The 23,109-nt window shown below is 40.3% G+C and overlaps 2 protein-coding genes across 2 annotated transcripts; one reads left to right on the top strand and one right to left on the bottom strand.

The window, feature by feature from the left end:
• Positions 1 to 4,670: 4,670 nt before the first annotated feature.
• On the bottom strand, positions 4,671 to 11,021 carry LOC131447844 (protein TMEPAI-like). The gene is made up of 3 exons (XM_058619926.1): positions 10,631 to 11,021; positions 5,997 to 6,148; positions 4,671 to 5,144 (listed from the first exon to the last, which is right to left on the bottom strand). Exons 1-3 carry the CDS (start codon positions 10,638 to 10,640, stop codon positions 4,671 to 4,673), a joined length of 636 nt encoding a protein of 211 aa, XP_058475909.1. The 5' UTR covers positions 10,641 to 11,021.
• A 1,691-nt stretch (positions 11,022 to 12,712) lies between these two features.
• thap7 (THAP domain containing 7) lies at positions 12,713 to 18,745 on the top strand. The gene is made up of 5 exons (XM_058618523.1): positions 12,713 to 12,793; positions 14,788 to 14,867; positions 15,326 to 15,463; positions 15,579 to 15,689; positions 16,229 to 18,745. Exons 2-5 carry the CDS (start codon positions 14,788 to 14,790, stop codon positions 17,466 to 17,468), a joined length of 1,569 nt encoding a protein of 522 aa, XP_058474506.1. The 5' UTR covers positions 12,713 to 12,793; the 3' UTR covers positions 17,469 to 18,745.
• The last annotated feature ends 4,364 nt before the right edge of the window (positions 18,746 to 23,109 follow it).

A 23,109-nucleotide genomic window follows, 5' to 3' on the forward strand; every position in this document is an offset into this window, starting at 1 on the left:
AGACCTGGTTTTGATTAGGTTTAAGGTAAGGGTTACAGTAAGGTACTTAGTTGTGATAGTTAAGGTAAAGGTAAAGGGCTATGGGAATGCATTATATCTAGGATGTGTTCTCACTAAGATATTAAACTGTGTGTGTGTGTGTGTTCTTGTATTTACAGCTCTGTGAGGACCAGAGGACCCTTTGAGGACATTTTGGGTGGTCCTCACGTCTTGAAAGGGTGTTTGGGGGTTAAGGCCTGGTTTTAGATTAGAGTTAAGTTAAGGATTGAGGTAAAGCACTTAGTTGTGATGGTTAAGGTAAAGGGCTAGGGAATGCATTATGTCTCTGATGTGTCCTCACTAATATATAACAACACATTTGTGTGTGTGTGTGAGAGAGTTCTTGTATTTGTGGCTTTGTGAGGACCTAAAACAGTACTAATCATGCAGAGTGAGGCCATTTTGGTTGGTCCTCACATCTTTAAATGGCTTTTTGGGGGAGTTAAGACCTGGTTTTAGGGTTGGAATTGTGATGGTTAAGGTTAGGGTAAGGGGCTAAGGAACGGATTATGTCTATGAGTGTCCTCACTCTGAATGAAGCACAAACGTGTGTGTGTGTGTGTGTGTGTACCTGGTATTCCTTAGGTTGTGAGGACCTAAATCTCACATTATGGGGACGTGTTTTCCTTATGGGGCCACTAATCAAGTTCCCCGTCATGAAGATGTGTTTTAAAGTTAGGCTGAGGTTAGGACATGGGTTAGGGTCTGGATTAGGATTAGGCCAGAAGTAATTATGGTTAAGGTCTCTGGGAAATGTCAATGCGATGTCCTCTGAAGTGCTGGAAACCAGTGTGTGTGTGTTTGTGTGTGTGTGTGTTCGAGCAGGTGCTTGTTTGAGCGTCTTCCCCCCGCCATGAGGAAGGAGAGGAAATGTTTCAACACAGTTCCATGCAACTCTGCTTTTGACACACACACACCAGAAATAACAGATGCACACACACACACACAGACACTTTTGCTTGTGCGTGGCATGATTCCATAACAGCTTGCATAAGCTCTGTCAAACTTCACTTGTCCTCGCTGTCCTTTTGTCGTCCCAGTCGTGAACAAAAACCCATCCACAGCTGCAAATAACTATGAGAATAGTCCACTCACTGCGGCTGCTTTTCTGTGCAGCCAGGATCTTGTGGAGAGGGTGATATTTATTGTTCTTTGGTTTCTCCAGCCTCCGCCTATCCTTTACAGGAGGAGACACTCAGTTTACAATAAAAAATATTGTTATTGGAGGATATAACAAGACTTTCCCCCCTTTGTTATATTGTTCAAAGGGTGTTATTCTCATGAAGTACTCAAATAAAGCGAAAGGAACATTATTTTAGACCAGAGTTTCCCAGTGGTGGTCCTCGAGGACTCCTGACCTTCCCTGCACCAACACAATCAACTCACCATCATTAGTTTTTTGAGATATTGCCGTAGATTCAGGAGAAGACCGAACCGTAATGACCGTACCTTTTTGCCTTCCAGGACTTCACTGATTAGCGTCCACTGATTGGTCAAAATTCCACGATGACACTTTCTGTGGATCTCTGACGATCTTCCTTTCACCCCAACCTGTCTAGGCAGATGTCTGACATCTTTGAGTCTGGTTGTGTCAGAGTTTTTTTCTCTCTCCACTGATGCCACTAGTGTTTGTGGTGGCCCTGCGATGGACTGGCAAACTGTCCAGGGTGTGACCCCGCCTATCGCCCTATGTCAGCTGAGATTGGTACAGCACCTCCCGAGACCTTCCTGTAGAGGATAAAGCAGTCATCCATCCATTGGCTAGGTGAAATCCACATGTTTTGTGGGATCTTTTGTAGGAGGTAACGCAAGGTAACACACGGTAACTCCAGAAGTTACCCAATGTAGTTCTTTGCCCAGTAAAGGGTAAATAACTAGCAGACATTTGAAGGACCACAACCTCCAGTGCCTCAGTAATCCAGGACCAGTCCAGGTGGTGGTCTAAGTGGACACTGAGATGTTTGTAGGTCTCCGCGTTAAGGATGGGCACTGGCTGACGAGATGTATCGTCCGAAAACAAGACTCACAGATTTGTCCACATGATGTAGATTTCCTCATAAATAAAACCCACACGAAACACAGCTTTATAGGGATTCCCCTCTTTTTCTCTTTAATGTTCTTATTATTAAAATATTACCACTGTTCTCCGTGGGTGTTTTCTTCCCACGTTGTAGCATAATGTGCATAATACAGTACTTTACAGATCAAGTCTGAAGACTCAGAGTGATGAAGTAGCACCATAATTGGAAGTGAGGCACTAAACAGGTGGCAGCTTTTTCTTTTTAAATTCAAGTAGTAGTTTTCCTGTGGCCAGTGCACGATCACCATCAGGCACGACATTCACTCATAAACATGTAACATGCAAGTTCTCCTTATGCAAGTCAGAAAAAAATAAACATTAACTGGAAATCACGAGACAAATCTAAGTTGCTTTACGGGGAAAATAAAGTCAGAACAAAGATATTTTTGTATTTCTGTGTGACACATGAAAGCAGAGTAGAAAAAGCAGCAATAGTAGCAAGAGAAAAAACACAAAAATTAGGTTAGAATACATTTAAATGTAAAAAATACTCATAGCTGTAGCAAATAAATAAATAATAGATACTCTTTTTGCATCGGGTTTGTAGCAAATCCCACAAGCGACCAAGGAAACACAATATTAAAGACTAAAACACATTTCCACCCACGTTCCTTCATAGCTTCTTTGGAACTCGTGTCAAATTTTGTGAGACTCTCGTGTAACGAAATGAAACTGCTGAAAACATCATATTTTTGAAAACAGTGTGGAACTGGAAATCCTCGTTTGTACAACAATATATGATGTACTTTTTTCAAGAGAAAAAGTGAATGGGGCAACTGTGGATCAGGAGGTAGAGCGTTACATTTACTGATCAGACGACAAAGACACCGCTTATATTCTGTGTTTGTGTTTGGGCAAAACATGCTGAACACCCCAAACTTAGCATCAAGAACAGATAAGTGCAGTAAGAGATGTCCTTTAAACACGTGTCAACTGAAAGTTCCTTGGGTTTGGACCAGGACAGACTTAGAAATAAACTTGGCGTGTGTGCAAACCTCAGCCAGAGTCACTCGCCAAACAAATATTTAGATAAAGACAAATATTTTATAGGGAAATGCCCAACGAATCCCAAAAAATCTCAAGGAAATTCAAAAGAAACCTGCTTATAGTCCTAGACTTCTTGAGATTCGGGCTGAACGATTTTATATAAACATGTAATTGTGATTATTTTTAACTGAAATTGCGATATTTAATATTTATTTGTGCAGATCTGTGAGAAACAAAGATGTTTTCTTCAGTCTGTAGAATATGACGTGTACAGGTCAGGACAACACTTGATCTAAAATGGTCATTTAAAGAAATATCGCGCCTCTGTATCGTGATTTTGATACAAATGATGAATCGATGCATTTTTGTTTGTTCAGCCCCTACTTGCCAATCATGTCATAATCATAAGAGAATGTGGAAAATGAGAGTCCAGAGTCAGTCTCTGTATGTATTAACTGCATATACATACATAAAAATACAAAATAAATGTGCGAATAAGTAGCAGGAAAATCATGGCTGGTGTGCAAAGGCCTTAAGCATGAACTCAGAGTTTTGGCACTGAGCAAAAAAACTTTTCACTTTCACGCAGGAAACAGGCTGAGAGTCAAAAAATCCTTCACATCCAAATAATGATAAAAAAAGCCTTATGTGTTTTTAACCAAGTTAGTGCAACTTTGGATTTGCTTGCATGACATCACTACACTACAGTTCGGGGAAAGTTCTTATTCTGAATGACATGCACAAGCCAGGCACCGTTCGTTCCTCCTCACCTGAATGTTCCCAGAATAAAGTTCCCCCAGCTGTTGTAAACACACCGAAGTCCAGGAAATGTTTAGTCCCACTTTTTCCCCAGACTAGACTTTTCTAGAATGTTTCGACTACGTTCACATCACCAGCCGCGTTGCCGTAAAATCCATTTCTTGTGCCCGTTACTGATGATTTGGCTCCGTAATCAGATCTAGAACCACATAGTGAAGTAACACAAGGATTTCTGTGTCCACACAGCTGTGAAAAAATGACAAAATATCAGCATCGGTCCGATATTGGTCAAAACCACTCAGACAGATAAAAATGTAGAATCCCATCCAATCTAAAAATCCTATGTCAAAAACCAGCAAAACCATTTTTGCTGAGTCATGTTGGCGGCTGTTTATTTCCTCTTTTTGGGGGAGAACAATATTTGTTACACAGTTGGAGAACTATGTCTTTGAAATGACTCATAAATGCTCTAAAAAGGAAATGTATCGGACTATTATCGGTATCGCTCGATACTCAAGTTTGTGACATTGGTATTGGACGCAAAAAAAAGTGGTATCGTCCAAAATTAAGCATAATTCACTTCAGTCTGGTGATGTGAACATAGTCTGTATCTCAAGTCCTGGATCGGTGAGGGATTTGTTTAAAAACATTCAGGATATTCACAGTGTCAGCAAAACATACAAAAATAGACAACCAAGCAAACACTTTAGCAGCCGATTCAAACGCTCTGTTCGTCATGTGTATTCGGTCGACTGCTCCCCCTTCAGGCGAGAGCAGGGACCGTCAGTTCAGTTCCTCGTCCTCCTCAGCTGTACGAGTCAGTGCTGTCAGTGTGAACGTCCGTCAGTGAGCCGTCATGTTCTGACCTGCCGTCCGCACGCAGTGTGGAGCGGTCCAACATCACCTCACTGTAGGACGGCGGCGGATCCTCCATTTTGACACCGGGGTCGTCACCGCCGGGTTCCGGCGCGCTCTTTCTGTGCGCGTAAATATCCACGAGGTCGATGTCAAACACAGTCCGGTTTGGCGGAGCGCGCACCGTCGCTCGCCGCAGCTCCAGCTGCTGCTCGGGGTCCCGCAGCTGTAGACTGCAGGGGCCTTTGTAAGGGAGCAGCTCCTCGCCGTCTGACAGGCAGATGACGGGAGGGAGGTCGATGATTTCCTGTTGCAGGTACGGAAAGGTGGGCTGCAGGCGATACAGCTGCTGCTGCTGCCGCTCGCGCCGCTGCTGCTGCTGCATGAAGGGCGGCAGGTCGCTGTGGAGACGGCTGTGCAGCACCTGGACACAGAGATAACACTCATTTTAAGCATGCGTTTGTGTATATATATATAATATATTGTCTAGCCACCAGGGGGCGTCTCTGCTGCTGGATGCAAAATTTACTTCATTTGAATGGAAGTCTATGGGAAAATAACACTTGATTTAAAATCTATATTTTTTTTAAAGAATTAAAACAAGCTTTTCTCATTTTTCAGTTTCTTAAATGTGAATATTTTCTCGTTTCTTTGCTCCACATAACAAAGAAATAATTTGTGTGGGTTTGGAGAAACACTTTTTTGACATTTTACACTCGATTAATCAAGAAAAATGATTGTTAGTTGCAGCTCTAGAGGGAAATAAAATATAAAATATTAAGAGAAAATAGACAGCTTTTGTTAAAAATATCACAATGAAGTATAAAAGAATTATAATAAAGTGTCAAATGTAACAAATAAACAAATCAACACTCTTTTCCAATAGAATATGAGGTAAATTTTGTAAATAGTTTTCTCCACTTACAGGAAAATCCAGCGTGTTCAATGTTACAAACACATATTTAATACAACATTTAAAATTGTGCTTTCATTCATTTATTATCATGTGAAAATTAAGAACTGTTGTGATTAATTGATATTACGAATAGTTTGTTGCAGTATGCGACTTCACCCCTGGATTCCATTAAATCTTACTAGTCATTCAATCTGACTTAAAATGTATGTAAGTATTTTTCCTAAATCAATCAGCTGCGCTTCCAAACTTCTAATTTCTTTTTGTTAGAATGTGGAGTTATGGGGAGTAGACATTTAGTAGATGTGTTGTGTTGTTAAAATAAAGACATATATGCATTGTATCGTCAGCAGTGTCACCTACCGTCTGTGTAGCCTGGTCTCTCTGACTGTGGCTGAACCTGCTGATCAAGGCCAAGGCCGGCAGCCAATAATGGCTGAGAAGACAGATGATCATGACTACGACGAGGGTCATCACCAGGAGGATTATTATTATCTGAACCAACTCCAGTTCAGCTACACACACACATATACAGAGAGAAACAAGCAGAACATTAGAGGAAATAAGGCATTTGCACATTGTCCCAATCAACACTGAGTCTGTGAGTGATGCCACAGGGTTTTAAATATCCATACATCTGCATACATTACATAAAGTGCTTAACACGTGCATTAAACCACCACCCAAAGCCACAGCTGCCCTAAATTAACAGCTTTGATAATTATCCAAATCATGTTTTTATGTTTCTGTAATGGTTAAAACACCACTATGCAAAAGCTCTTTAACTAAAGTGGTATTTGTAATGCTGAAATATAATATTTATTGTTATCCATGAATTTTAATCTTTACTGTTTTACAAACAACAGAAAACAAAATAGTAAAGCACATTAAGATGTCAGATTATTATAGTTATTTACTAAACAGAAAATTTTGTTTTAGTGGTTGAATGATAAAAAAAGAAGGTGAATTCAGTTTTTTCCCAAATACCAAGCCATAAAATTTTTTGATTTTGAAATATGTACTTTTTCTTGTTTTTATGACAGGTGGTCTGTATATATGTATATATGTATATTCATTAATTTATTTCAGTCAGCCGTCAGTTTCGGATGCATACAGTAAAAGAAGCATTAATGTAATAAGAAAGAATATAAGAATTTAATCATCCAGACACTCAACATTTGAGTGAAAATATGTCCTGTATATATTTTTAAGTATAATCCAGAAAATACAAAATAAAACAACATAATACATAAAATGTTGTTGTCAGTTCAGTGTCTGCTTTGGGTTTGCTGCTCACACAGAACCAAACAGTGAAAAACTAAATTTAAATGCATTACTTCTGTTTAAAACTATATGGTTTTATTGAAAAATCTTAATTTTGATGGAGGATTTAAAACTGCAGTTTGTTCATTTTAAATATAGATAATCATCTGATTAAGCCTATCAGCTCCGAACGACTCTTTCTGTGTTTCTTAGTCAAGAATCTTTTTGTTGTTTCCGTGTTTATGCTGACAGTCCCATTCTGTGTCTGTGTTGTGGCAATTACTCGTTGATCCACAGGGGGCGATAGAGGTTCCATATGGACAATTTAAAGAGCTAATATAGGTAGAAAGCAAAATTGATGGCAGTGCAAGCAGTCAGTCTGTATGTTATGTTTGTATATTTTTAAACACTAATGATATAATTACTTAAAATGAGGGCACCACCAAAATTATAGAATATCTGCACCATAAACAATTTATTTTACAAAAGCCTATGTTATTTGTTTAAAACCTCTCATGAACCTACGATGTGTGGACGTTGAGCAGCACATTGTGGAAAAATTGACCAACCTCTCATTTGTTGACATTTTATATACATTTTTGATATTTTATTTATTTATTTATTGATAATGTTAGTTGGTTCAGCTGTTTTCATTTCATGTCTGGGCAGACACACTGCAGACTGGATAATGTGTGTGCATGTTTGATGCCAAACAAAGACGGAGCAGAGGAGATGAGACAAAGGGCTCAGACGCTGCCAGTGACTGACGGGCCTTGACCTTTCACCCTTGACCCTGGGGTGGGAGGGGGAGGTGAGCGAGCTGAGACAGCAGTTGGCTGTAAATGAGGAGTCTGGTGCATTGCTAATAAACCTGGTGTCTGTGTGCATGTGTGGGTGTGGGTGTCATTTAGTCTGTCACTGACGCACATGTAAAACGCTGCTCCCCTGTTATGAGCCTGATGTCGGGACAAAGACGCGAGTGAGGGTGAACATCGGGTGGATCAGGATCAATCCAAACACGTCCAACATGGACGAGTGTCAGAAACACTTCTCATCTCTTGTTTTCTGCAGCTCTGACAGTTTAGAATAAACACATTCTGCTGTTTTCTTAAACACAACAACAGACATATAAACAGATAATGTGCAACCACTGAAATACAATGCGATCAACATTGCACTTCACATGGTAATGTGCAAATCCTCAATTGTAACTATTATTATTGTTATTATCATTATTATTATTATTAGTATTGGCCAAATTTGATGTCTTTTTGTGGCTATACTTGTAATTTGATGTCCTTTTGTGTGTGTGTGTGTCCCTCATGTTAAATCAACCTGTCTAGGGACCACGTATGGAAATGAGCCAATGGCTACAACCTGGAACATTTACATATGAATGTCCATTAATGTCTGCTGACCCTATTTTCATAAAATAAAATTAAATAAAATTAAATAAATTAGAATAAAATGAATAGAGACATATAGATAGAACTTTGAGGATACAGAAAAATAAACCTTACATACATGGAAAGATAAATTAAATGACCCAAATGCAGCATCATGCAACCTAATTATGGCCACATGATAACTGATTAGAGTGATTATTTATCAGTATTTTTATTGGATACATTTCCTGTTTGTATATATGTATGTATATATATATGTAAATATATGTATATGTATAGATATATATGTGTATATATATACATATATGAGGTATAGTAGAGATCACTTTACCTTACATTCTAGTGAGAAGTTTTTGATTACATCACTGATTGATACATCATTTAAAGGGCTTCCCCTTGTGAAACCTGAAAATAAATCACTAGGACTGTATGTTGATAGGCTAGACAACAAGTCACGTATGATACATAGTAACGACTTTCCCTATGTATAACCACAATCCACTCTGGACCACTTTACCTTATACTAAAAAACGAATTATCTTTTTGTGAAACTTGTGAAAATTAATCACTAGGACTGTATGTCGATGGGCTAGACAGCATTTTTAAGTCACAACAATTTTCTCCCTTCACAATTATCGCAATAAATTCACCTTGATTTTTTATTGCCTCGTCTGTTTGTCCAGGCCATTAAAATCACTTAACTTTCCATTTTGGAAACAACCCTTTTTTTCAGATTGGATATGTAATTGTTCCCAACATTTTAACAGCTCCCCCTTGTGGAACTTCAAAACAAATCACTAGGACTGTTTGTTGATGGGCGAGACAGCATTATTAAGTCACTCTAATCAATTCTCTCCATTGATAATTGTCGCAATAATGGAAATGCACAATGTTTGAGTTAACACAAGCGCTTATTATCACAACGCTCACTAACATCTTTAATTCATATGTTTCCCCATGTCATGTCTAGTGCTCCATAGCTTCAAAATAAATCACTAGGATTGTATTTTGGTGAGCGAGACGACATTTTCAAGTCACAACATGAATTTTTAAACTAATTGTTTCTGAATTGGTTTTCTGTATCACAGATTGGATACATAATATAAAGTGAACTGGTCTTCCCCTTTGTACACCCTCAAAACAAATGACTAGAATACTATGCTGGCAATCTAAACAGCATTGTTCAGTGTTTAATTCGCAATAATGGAAAATTACCATGATCAACTTATTGTGAGTGGGTTGGGTGTTTTTGGTTCAATGCACAATAAAATCATATATCATCCCATTCCTTGTAGCTGTATGACTGTCCACACACACCCCCACTCCTCCACACGCACACACAGGTTTGTACAGCTATTCTCACTGGGACACTGCACTGACTTCCATTCATTTGGACAACGTTAACTAAGTGTTCCCTAAACTTAACCATAACCAGTTAATGCCTAACCTTAACCTTAACTACAATTCAAATCTAATCCCTCACTATAACCAGTTCCTCAGAAATGAGGTTCTGCCTCAGTAGGACAAGGTTTTGGTCTCTATGAAGACTATGCTACAAGCTAAGTGGTCTGGGTACAATTACATGTACATGCATGTGTGCACAGCATTCGTAATGAGGACACTCATAGACATAATGCATTCCCTAGCCCCTTAGCTTAACCATCACAACTAAATGCCTAACCCTTACCAAATACTAAGACTAAACCTAAAACCAGGTCATAAATCTAAAAAGGCCATTTTAAGGGTTAACAGAATGCTAGGACCAACCAAAATGTCCTCACCATCCCAAAATGTCCTCAATACCTATGGTTTAAACGTAGTCCTCACAAAGACACCCATACAAGTACACAAACATGTTTGCACAGCATTTGTAGTGCAATCACTTATAGACATAATGTATTTCCTAGCCCCTTACCTTAACTTTAATCATCAAAAATAAATGCCTAACCCTGAAAAGGCCATTTTAACAGTTGACAGAATGCGAGAACCAGCCAAAATGTCCTCACCTTCCCAAAATGTTATGTGTTTATGTTTTAAATGTGGTCCTCACAAAGACACCTATATAAGAACACACACACACACACACACACACACACACTGACACACACCAGGACCACGATGCTGTGTCTCCTGCATGCAGGATGTTGTCCATCTCACCCAGCCACAAAATTACTGAATTATTCTACACATTCACTGTAACAATATACCAATATACTGACACAATGAACAACTTTATTTAAACATAATGTTACACTTTATCAGACACCTCTGTCTCAGCAGCCTTTAAACACACACACACACACACGCAGTGACAGTGTAGTAACTCACATATATCCATGCCCTGGTCCTGCGCTCTAGTGTAGCCGCTGCAGTAAAAACCATTTGACCTTGAGTTGCTGGAGCTTCCAGGGAGCAGCAGGGGGAAACACACCGAGAGATGACAGGGAGCTGAGCTGAGCCGAGCCGAGCTGAGCCGAGCCGCGCCGAGCCAAGCTTAGCCTCTCTGCTCCTGCGGTTAGTAGCCGCCAGTCAGCGACCACCACTGCGGCCACACAGCCTACATGACGAGCCCGGAGCTCCGTACGCAACATGGACTGTCCGCATCCCAACACTGTTTGTGTTTGTGGTGTCTCCTCTTCTGTTGTTACTGTTACTGCCTCTGTCTCTGTGTCTGTGTGTGTGTGTGTGTCAGTGATCCTGGGGGGAGGGAGCTGGTAACAATGGCAGACGCCGGTCAGTCAGACAGGGGAGGGTCCAGAGCCAGACAGTCATCAGACTGATCAGATTACCCTGCTGTGACCGTGGCCGCTCACTCACACACACACACACACACACAGTAGAAGACATTCATTTTAATTCAAATTCTCACACAGACAGACAACAACTACTCCAGCAAAGGTCTGCAACATCATCATCCAGTGCAATATAACACTAATATATATACAAATAATTAGTATATAGAACTGTTTCAAATAAAGACAATGAATGACATTGCTGACTAATTAAAGATGGAAACAAAATGTTAGTATATGTACTTACTAGAGTGAATCATATATATTTACAAAAATATCCAAAAAACATTGTTAATATCAATGTGCAATAAATGGCAAAAAACAACAACTTGAGACTGTTGAATGTGTTATATTCTATCTATCTATCTATCTATCCATCTAAGAAGTAAAACATAAAAAGGTATATATTATCTACAATGCTCACTGGGCGGTCTAAAGGCACAGTATGTGATTTTTGCCAGTAGGGGTCTCTCAGTCAAAACAATAACAGAAGCTCAGGCTCTGATGAAGCTGTGGAGCAGATTGTTGTTCCCATGAACTGATGAACTGGCAATGATTAGTTTGTGATCCATTAATGTCAAAAATACACACAATGAAGTACAACAATTTGCTGGGTAACTAGTAGTACTGAATATGTTCCTTATTTATGATTATGATAACAGAATAAAGCAAAAATTAAAACGTAATTAAAATCTGACTCAAATTTCAAAACGGTCAATTATTATGAATAGAAATGAGAATTTAACATTTTGGCTAATGCCAGTACACAAATGAACAAAATAAATGACACGTTTCATCATTGTTGGATATATTAATGCAGAGATGTTACATATTATAGCTTTAATTTAAAACTACTGTCATTGTGGCCATTACTGTACATGTAGGATGTAAACAACATCTGACGGGCCATTTCCATTTATGTTTTTCTTCATTTGCAAAGTAAACTTTTATTTCAAAAGGCAAAACACACACATGCTCCAGCTGCTGTAGAAACATGGGGGACCCAAAATGGCATCCTCTGCAAAGCAAAGCAAGGCCCTTGTCACACATACACATACAAGGTAGTATATTCAAAGTAGTATACTTTTTTTTGCCAATAAATATTACACACTGGACATTTAAATCTGTTGGAGCAGATTTTTAATTCCAAAAAATGTCTACAGACACAACTCAAGTCAAAATACAAGCCTATCTTCTTCTTTCAGTTTCTATCTTTAGGGGTTGCCACAGTGACCTGCCTCTATCTTACCTTATAGTATTGCTATGTATGTATACATATTGTTAATACTTATAATAATAAATTGTATTTATATTGCACTTTTCATAAACTCAAAGTCACTTTATTTCAAAAGCACAACAATCAATATGATAATTAATTAAATATTAAATATTGAAATTAATTTCCTAAATGGGCAGAAAAACATACATTTGGAATGTGAATCATGATATTTAAGTGTAAAATAAAATAGTCCATCTATATAAACATTTTCTAAATTAAATTAAATTGATCACAAAGCTGTAAATTAAACACAGCTCACCAGAGTGAGCTAAACTACTCCAGTCCAGCAGGTGGCAGTACTGCGCCTACGAGTGGATTTACCAGCCGCGATTAAAACTCCGTGAAGGAGGACGAGAAGGAGGAAGAAGGTGAGCGAAGAGGAACAGCCATCTTCGTGAGGTCGAACTCTACTGCGCAGGGGTAATGTTTGCACTCTTTATGTCATTTCAGACACTTTAGAATGTTCGCAGTGTGACGCCGTGAAGCAGAGAAGTGGAGGGAACACGACGTGACACGTACAGTTCAGTATTTCATGTTTTCCCGTCAGAGTCCGCTGCGTGTCAGTGCCAGCTGCTTACGTCTGAAAATCTGACGTAATACGCCACCTAACAATACGTAGGTTTTTTTACGTCAAATATCAAAATGAACTTTTCTTCATATAAATGAAGCTCGTTAGCTGTACAAAGAGTCCACTAGCGCCATCAGGTGGTGACACAGAAGCGACACACCGAACATGGACATTTAAGGAGATGAAGTTGTGATAAATATGAGCTAAATATGCCCTTAAAAGTAATGTTAAAACCTATACATTTGTGAGGCAGAAAGTTTTACATATACATATATATTCACATGATAAATTCAGTTGACTTTTCATCAACTAAACATTATTTAATGTGAGTTTTACTTTCAAAATAGAGTTTCAATTGCAGATATTCAAATTGTTATTCAAATTTCAGATGTTGTTTTATTTTCCCCTATGAAATTACACAGAAAAGATGGATTATTATTTATTACTTAAATCATTAATTGTCAACAATTTTGATTAAAAAAAATCTGATTAATCGGTCTCTGTGCTGTTGTTTTTTAAAGAATTAAAACAATTTTACAGATTTTTTAGCTTCTTGAATGTGAATATGCTCTGGTTTCTTTGCTCCATATAACAAAGAAATCAGTAAAACTAAACATTTAGATGTAAATTTCCAGGTTTGAAAACATTTTCTCGACATTTTTCTGACATTTTATGTATGGACCGAACAACTTATCGATTAATTGATTGATTAATCCACAGATTAATCGATGGTGAAAGTAATCGTTAGTTGCAGCCCTTCTTGATTCCATAGTCTTGTGTGTGTGGGCTACATTGGAAATGGAAAATCTAGATTTTAAAGAAAACTGTGGAAATCTAGTGAAAAATTAATTCTGCAGTGTCCTCACAGCACTTGTTTTGTTGCACTAGCACTTCAGCAGTAAACATTTCAAATATATTTCATTAACTTAATGCACATCAATCAGAAAATGTGAAAATGACCTAACTAGAGAAGGTTAAACTGTTAAAAGTTCCAGTGTGAAACCTCTATCGCGCCCTGTGGACGTCTGAGTAATCACCTCAACACTGTTGTCCTGATTTGACCTTGTTTTTCTCCCCAGCTTTCCCCAGTCTCATACACACACACACAGAGAGAGGGGGAGGGAGATTGACGTATGAAGTGTTTTCTACACTTCTTTGTCATTTATCCGTCTTCATAATGTAACTTATCCAGACTTTGTCCAGGAAACTGTGAAATGAGCCTTGACGTGTACAGGGGTAGACACAGGCAGACAGACAGATGAAAGTCCAGGAGTCAGGCAGTTGAATAAAATGGGACAAACTACACAACTTTCACAGTCATTAGCAATTCTGAAAAGACTTGGAGTTCACACTAACAGACTGGTTTCAGCAGACGACATGATTTATGTTGAATGTCGTTGGAATTTGGAATTTCGATCAAACCTCATGTTGTAATGTGTGTCTCCAACTAGTGCTGACTGTCCTCAGCTTAAAGGAAGGCGCTGTTAGCAGTGCATGTTCAAAGCTAAAATTATGATTGTTATTAAACTTTAGTCGTGAAGTTCTGCTGAACTTTCAGGTATATTTTTAGCTGTAGTATCCACCTGTGAAGGTTTTTGTCTTTGTGTGCTTCTTTGTGTTTTCAGCTGATATGAAGTCTTACTTTACTCGCGCTGTGTACTTCATCCGCCTCATGTGTGCAGCGTAGGAATACACAAACAACATTAACATTTACATACTACAGCTTTAACTTACTGTTGTCTCACATTATCCACCAGCATGTACTTCTCTGATATTCAGTTTTGACTTATTTTCATGGTTATATTATGAACCACTATGAAACTCATTCCTTTTCTGTCACTTTCAGATGCCAAGACATTGCTCAGCAGGGGGCTGCAAATCGCGGGACAACCGTGACACTCGAAATGCTGGAATCACCTTTCACAGGTTAACATTTTCTCACTGCATCTAAAAGATAAGATAATCCTTGATTAGTCCCAACATGGACCCCAAATTTGCTGTGTATAGAGCAGCAAATTGTTTAAACAGAAAGTATTTAATGTCTGAAGTTATTTTTGTTCAATTGTAAATACTTTTTTATGGGAATCTGTCCTTTGGCCTGTTAGTCACATGGCCCTGGTGTTTTAATAGTGTCTCTGCTTCACACTGGAATTTTGGCGTGCTAACATTCCAATGGTTGTGCGGGTATTTAATGACAATTTGAACCTGGGAAGTGAACAATGAACCACATTGTCACTCGCATGCAAGCACACACACACACACACACTGTGTGCATGTTGTGTTTTTGTTATTTTTATGATCATCCCTTCTTCCTTCTTCCATGTATTTATAATGTGACACTTATTGTAATCACACCATGTAATATGAGTCACTGTGATTGTCAGATTACCAAAAGGAGCCACACGGAGGAACCTTTGGATTACTAACTCTCACCGCACCGACTCCTGGGACCCTCAGACCAAATTTGTCTACTTTTGTTCCAAACACTTCACCCCAGAGAGCTTTGAGCTGACCAGCTGCAGGTCTGTAACCCGACTCAGGACATGAAGGGAGTCTAATCTTCTCTGCAGCTCAGCTGACAGTGTTTTGATAGCAGGCCCTTTAAATGTGTTTGTGTTTGTCTTCCTAAACTCACAGTGGGGTCAGGAGATTGAAGGAAGACGCATTTCCGACCGTGTTTGATTCCTCCGCGGCAAAAAAACGCCGACGTGCGGGAACAGCGCAGAAACAAGAGGCCAAGCCCGTCAGGTGAACACAACTGGTTCTTCTCATTTCTCATGAGAGAGAAGAGTGTGGAAGGACCACTCTCACCCTGAAAATATGAAAGATAGTGTAGCTTGTAACATGACACTGGCACATGATTCACATTATTTGTTTTCATTGTCATGGTAAAGCAGCCACACACAGGGGAAGTGGCCAAATGATGTCACTTGACAACTGTGTCTTGTAAATAACTTCTGTAAAAGAAATCTGTGCTCTACACACTCAGTGTCACTGTGTGACATGAGGTTGTCTTTTCAGTTTCCACGAAAAGTGAACACTGATCTACTTTGTTTGTTTTAGCCTCAAGAAAAGCACCGTTATTATCCAAGAACGCGTGAATAATAAGCACTACACCACTTTAAGGTCACCGTAAAAGGTCAATTGTGTAAGAATTAGTGACATCTAATGATGAGACTGCAGATTGTTACAAACATAGTTGTATTTCTGTATTATTTTTCCCAGTAGCATACCAGAGAGAGTAGAGTAGTAGCCCTACTGAGAAGAGTGTGTTGTTCTTTCTGTAGAGTCCGGAGACTCCGCTCGGGAAACCAGGAGCATGAGTCAGACCAGGGTCCGTCTTCAGAAGAGCCCACAGTTCAAAGGTCAGTGACACCATCTCAGTCGGAGACTCATGAAGACCCGCCCACATCTCCCCGAGAGCCATCGGGTGCGGAAGAACACGCTCCCTCTTCACCACCAGAGTCTCGTCCCCTTTCTCCAACGCGGTTCATGCGGCGCCTGCCTCCTCCCCCAGGCTTCTACCTGTCAAAGGAGCATAGCTACGCACAGCTCTGCCCCCTGCTGTGGAGGAGGCGTTATGACCAGGCCATCGACTGCCTGGAGAAGGCCTTGCGTCAGCTGCATGCAGCCAGGCGGAGAGAGAGCCGCCTGCGGAACACAGTGCTGAGGCTCCGCGACAAACAGCTGAAACACACTCTGCTTGTGTCCCAAGATGGCTGTAAAAACGGCCACAGGGGCAGCTGGACGCTGGGGGGTGAGAGGAGACGGGGGAAAGGAGGTCCTAACCAGGAGGAGAGTGAGAATGAGTCTAAAATTGAGGATGTGGGCTTGTTTGAGGACAGGTGTGTGGATCGCATGGAGTTGGGGAGTCACTTTCTTCCAGACACTAACAGGTGGACTGATAAGGAGAAGAGCCACTGCCTCTGCTGTGGAAGAGGGCAAGTTCAAGCACACGGACACTTACCAGAGCATAATGTCTCCGAGACAATTCAAAGAACAGCTGAAGACACTGTAACGTTCAGGCAGGAGAGGCCTCTGGAAGAGAAAGACACCAGTGACTCTGTCCTGGTAGTCCCTGCTGCAGTGTGTTTACCTGCCACTCCCCAGAAGAGTGTTCAGTGTTTAGGCTCTCAGCAGAAGCTTCTCCTTTCAGATGTGTGTATAGAAGAGTGTGACACTGAGGGTCAGGAGTATCACCCACATCTGCAACAGCAGCAGCAGCAGCAGCTGCTCTGGATACAGGACATCACAGAAGGACGCGTCCTTCTGGTTCCTGTTCCTGCCGAGGATGGACTGCAGAGCTTTCTCACCAACGAAGCACAGACCATAATGGTGTCAGAGGTGGATCATAAATGTGACACGAGTGGTGGAGTTGTGCTCAGGACTGAAGCAGCCTATGAAGAGGAGCAGCACTGTGTCATCAGCAGTGCGGCGGTGGAGAGGAGGAGAGAAGACATGAGAGAGAAACTTAAAGAACATCTGGAGGGATTTCACCTTCAGCTGAGCAGTGAGTTCATAAACTGACAGTGGACACGGCACTCACTCATTACAGATTCACTAGAGTCAATCAGTGTATGATCATACATTTCTCTTTATTGGAAACATGTATGCAGATTAAAAATAACTTATTTTACAGAAAAATATCTTCTAAAGTGAGTGACCAAATAATGTTATTTTTAAAACAATCAGTGAAAAATGTCTATTATATCAGGTTTATTCAAGACATGATCAGTGGACACAATGTTTCAGGGAAAACAACGTTTTACTTTCTTTAAACTTAAGAATCAAGTAAAAACAGAAACTGCAATTACTAAAATGACAATGGGCCTTTGAACAACGCTACAGAAATGTCCTCTTGACTCCTTAATAGACTGGGACTCAAGTTCAAAGACGATTTATAAACGAGAGCCATGTGAGTCGTTCATTTCAAAAATCCCTTCAATGCAAGTTAGATATTGCATGTTCTGCTGAGAAACTAAGTGCAGCATTCCAGGGAGCGGCTGCACGGAATATACCCCTGAAAATTCCCCCTACATGTGACTGATGCTCATTAGTGAATGATGCCCTCTCCCTTTGATACCTGCTCAGCATCTTCAATCTTTCATCAAAAAATTGTCCTAAATATACATGGCTCATTGAAAGTGCTTGAATTTCATTTAAAATTTTATATTTAGGTAAATATCTCCCTTGTTTGTTACGACGCCACCTACTGTTTCAAGCCCTGCGTTGCTTGATGTACGTAGACAAGGCCTATGCAGGACAAACGTTGAGTCATAATTACTAGCAGTGTCTCTCTCCGCTGTTGACATGAGATTCCATGCAGAAACAATGAGCGAGTAACAAGAGAGAGCAAATGACAACGTGATGCCTGGGAAATCCAAAATGACAAAGTCTGGCTTTGCCCGAGATGCCAAGGACAATCACTCGTCCAGATGCAGAGACGTGAGTGGACGCCATCATGGGCGAAGCTGTGTCAGCACATTTGGCCCTTGAATTTGAGGGAATTGGTCACGGAAAGTCCTTAAAAGAGTCCATGAATTTGATGTCAGCCAAGGCGTGTTTGAATACTTTGACATTATTTGTATCCTCTAAGTGTAGCTGGGCTCATAGGGTGAAGAGAACGGGGTTGTATTTGTTTATTGCTTGTTATTTCTTTACTATGGTGATATTTTATGTTGATCCTTTTGCACAAACAAATGAAAACAAGCGTGATGTGGACCTAAACGCACAGGCATAATGTGAACTCTGTGTATGTCTTCATACACCATGCTCCTAATAAAATACTTTGATAAGAAACTCAAGTGCAAGTGTTCATGTGTTTTTTGTGACGTAGAGTTGGGGGAAAACCCCGTGGACTCTTTTTCAAATCTTGAAAGAACAACAGTTTATACAGCCGTGGATTTGGCTCGGCCCTTCGGTTGTGAATCATTTCACGCTCTGGAATGAACTCAATTTAAAACAAACAAAGACAAGGACACACCTTACTGACATTTCATCATGATGACTGAATCACAGTTGCATTTGTCAGATTAGGCTGACAAATAAATCGCCCTCTATGTTAATGTCTACACTTCCACGTGTGCAGGAGAACATGTCAATTGTTGCTGTAATGTTTCTGCAGTTATATAAACTTTTACCTCATTTACCTGGAACACTCCGCTGAGTTAAAGTGTTTCACGGTACTAGCCTGGGCTTTTGTTTTATTTCTGGTGTTTTTGATTTATCTGGACTTCATTTGGACGTTCACTTTCATTCAGAGTTTTATTTTTTTGTCTTGTTGTGTTTTCGTCCTTGCGGATTTTCCTGTTTTATTTTGACACATGCTGTTTCCTTTTGTCTTGTCGTGTCACTTTATCACTCCCTGGTCTTTTGTCTGCTTTTCCCGCCTTTTTGATTACCTGCCCCACCCTAATTAGTTTCACCTGTGGCTTGTTGTCTTTCTCTTCCCTAGTGTGTATAAATACTCATGTTTCTCTTTGTTCTCTGTCCGATTGTTTGTTTTGCTCCCTGTTATGCCGCCCGTGTTACTTTCACCTGTTCACTTGCTCCTCGTGTCCTATTTTACCTCTGTCCCCTTTTGCTTTGCTTTAGTCTGACTTTGTTTTCTACATTAAGCGTATGAATTTTCCTGCACTTTGTCGTCTTATATCACAAACCTTGTCACACAAGTGTTTCCAAAACTGTTCATGCGATTTAACGGCCGACCGTCAAACTTAGATTCGACCTAGGTGTTGATATAAAGATACATATACATGAGTGAGTGGGTGAATGTAAGCTAAGAGAGCGTATTGAAACTAGAAAAGTGCTACGTAAACAGGTTCTATCACCACCAAGTGTAATCCCAAATTCAAACTTGGAGCTCACGCATTGCGACAGGGTAAATAACACAGGCAAATGCCAGGACCCTGAGCAGAGGGGTGGGGCTAAAGAACAGCTGATTCTGTTATTTCACAACAGTTACAGTTTGGTAATAACCTCCTTAAATTCTATGATTGGCCTCGTACCCCATAATGAGGCCCCGTACTGGATTACAAATGCTTTGTCATTTCAGTGCAGCAGTAAAACTTCAGGGGATTCGACAAAGGCTACAGGCACAACAGTCCCATCCCATAATACACATCCGTTTTTGTTTTGTGAGAAAGGTGTTTACGTGTTATTAAACCTTAGTGCTCACGCGGCACAGATCTGTGTGTTTATACAGTTGGTGAAAATTAAAAAATATATATAATTTCATCCGATTGCCTATATGTTGTGCTTAAAAACATATATACGGCACTCTATATTGGGTTCTACAGGTTAAAAAAAACTAATATGAACGCACTGTAGTGTAACTAAATTGTCATTTTCAAATGTAAATATTGTCGTATGGATGTAGCTAAAGAACAGTGACATGTTTAATAAATTAGTCATGCCGGGTTTCAGTATTGAGCCTCCTAGGTCCCTTTTGCCTGGGTCCCGAAAGTCACTTGAAACACCCCTGCACATTTAACCAGAAACTGCCCATACACACACACACACACACACACACACACACACACACACACGGACACCTGGCAAGTTTTTATTTAAAAGATTACCAAAAAAAAAAAAATTTAAACAGACTGTATAATCAGTTCACTGTGTTTTATATCAACGTGTGTAACATGTTAAGAATGTTGACTGAAAGTTTAATGTGTGTGTCTGTGTTTATGTGTGTGTGTGTGTGTGTGTGTGTGTGTGTTAATGTGAAGCATGTGCGAGGAGCTCAGCGCAGTAACTCAGAGGATGAAACAGTGGGAAATGATGATGGTCTCATACTGAAACAATTCACTGTGGCTTCTTCCACTGGGTGTGGCATCAACTCCTCCCACTCAGATATTCAAGTTCCTGGAGGAGAAGGAGGGGCTCGGGCAGGGGGGTGGATCCCTGGTGTTGAAATCTTTTTTTTCCTTTTCTTTCTTTTTTTTTTTTTCTCTTTGGACACACCCTTCACCTCGAGGACATCAGCTGCACTCGACAGTATCTGACCAGTCAGGAAGAAACTCTCCTTTCAGTCCGTGCTGACGATCCGCTGCTGCCCACTGGACCTCTGCTGGGTCCTGTGCACGCTTGTTTCTTGCAGTTACGTTAAAAAAAAACTTCTGCACCAACTCTGACTGTTTGAAGTTGTTAACTGCACAGAAAGAAAAAAAAATGTGGTCATGCCAGTTTCCTTCTCTCTCTCTCTCTCTCTCTCTCTCTCTCTCTCTTCCTCCTTTTTTCAAATTCAAAATCTACTTTTCCAAAGGGCATTTCCCACAGTCAGCATGTCTCACGTGGGCCGTGGACAGATTTGCATATAAAGTATCACAGTATCACAAGGATCCGGTGTCACATGAGCATGAGTCGGTAGGCGGGCGGACGGTGGTGAAGAGGTTAACAGCAACGACAGTGTGGAAGGAAAGTAGAATACCAGCCTAAACTTGCAGGCAGGCAGTGATTGCGTAAAAAAAAGTCCAACTCTTACTAAAGGTTTCCAGATGTGGGATGAGTTTTGTCTGTCGAATGCAAGCGGGACGGCTGAGCCTCGGCAGAGCATCCAAACACAGCACCCCGTGGCCTCTGCAACGTATTTTAACGTGACACGTGATGGTGATTAAAGAGGGGAACGTTTCCTGAAACATGGACACGGAGAGACATGTGCATGAAACTGAATGAGTCATCTGATCAGTAAGCGCCGCTCCAGACATGGTGGACAATGCTGTATCCCCAAACTTTTATTACCCAATGCATTATTTGATTCGGTTTAAATGCATAAAACACTGTGAAAAAATAAAACAGTCAATTTGCCTCTGGCGTCCTCAAACGTGTTTTTTCCACAAACCGCCGTTATATACAACCAAACCACAACATGTTCATATTCAAAAGCAAACATAACGTAGCACTCAAACTGATTAAACAATTATCAAAAGAGTCCATGATTACTTTGGTAGATGATTAATAATAGATAGTCATTACAGCCCTAAATGACACACGAAGTAAAGCAACAATATAAAAGGGAGTTGGATAATAAAAGTCATAAAACATATGTCAACATTAATTGCCAAAACGTTTCAGAGATGGAAAAGATTGTCTCAGCAAATGTGTTGCATATCAAATGAGCATGTCTGTCCGCACTCATCTGATGAGACGAGTTAAGGACCGACATCTGCGATCCCGAAACATTACGTTTTTTAATAAACTGCAGATGAAACTTAACAATCCTGCTTCAGACCCTTCCAGGCCTGGCTCAATTTATATCAGAAACACCAATCTGTTCTCTATCGCTATCTAATTGCTAAATACACTAGACTCCTCCTGTTAAATATTGAGCTTTTAGACATTCCGTTCTAAAAGTTGTTGGAGCGCTTATTTTCAGTATTTTTTAAGTATTTTTTAACTGATCCAAAGTCCGGCATTGTTCGCTTTGATTCTTGTGTCGGACGTCGTGGTCATGACTCTTCCAGTGACGACACTCTCTGACCAATCAGTGGACGGCAGTCTGACGACGTCACGCTTAGTATCGGGTCGGCTCGCTTGGAACCCATGTCGTGCAGACATGTCCAAAGTGCGGCCCATGGGCCAATCACGGCCCTCGGTCAGATTTTGTACGGCCCGCAGCTTTGGTTTTATGATGTATTATTTATAGCCCGGGACAGAGTCAACCAGAAAATCGGCCCAAATCGCATCATCCACATTACTTTATCTGGTAAGGAGTTGCACTTTGAAACCAGAGTCCAGTGTCTGAAACTCAGCCGTGACAGACAAATACAGCCACCGATCCTTTTATATGATATCTGACTCCAAGTGTGATAGAAAGGCACACATTTTTTTTTTATTTTTTTAACTCCTGCATGGCTTAGATGTGGCAACATTGCCATTTAAAAATGATAATTGGTCTGAAGTGACCATTGAAATCTTCACATTTTCAAATCTGGCCCTCGTTAAAGAAGGTTTGGACACCCCTGATGTAGTGGAAAAATCGGCATTAAGGCCCCGGTATACTTCTGCTGGACCCGCGTGGACAGCGCATGCGCTAACTCAACTTGCTCCCCACTGGTAGGTGTAGTATTCAGCCCCGCTCACCAAGCAGAAAAAACATTTCGACAACAGAGGTAGTAGACGCTAAGGATAGTCATCCGAGCTTCGACCTGAAGACCCTCGAACC

This window comes from Solea solea, chromosome 20 (assembly GCF_958295425.1).
Source record: "Solea solea chromosome 20, fSolSol10.1, whole genome shotgun sequence".
NCBI classification, from domain to species: Eukaryota; Metazoa; Chordata; class Actinopteri; order Pleuronectiformes; family Soleidae; genus Solea; species Solea solea.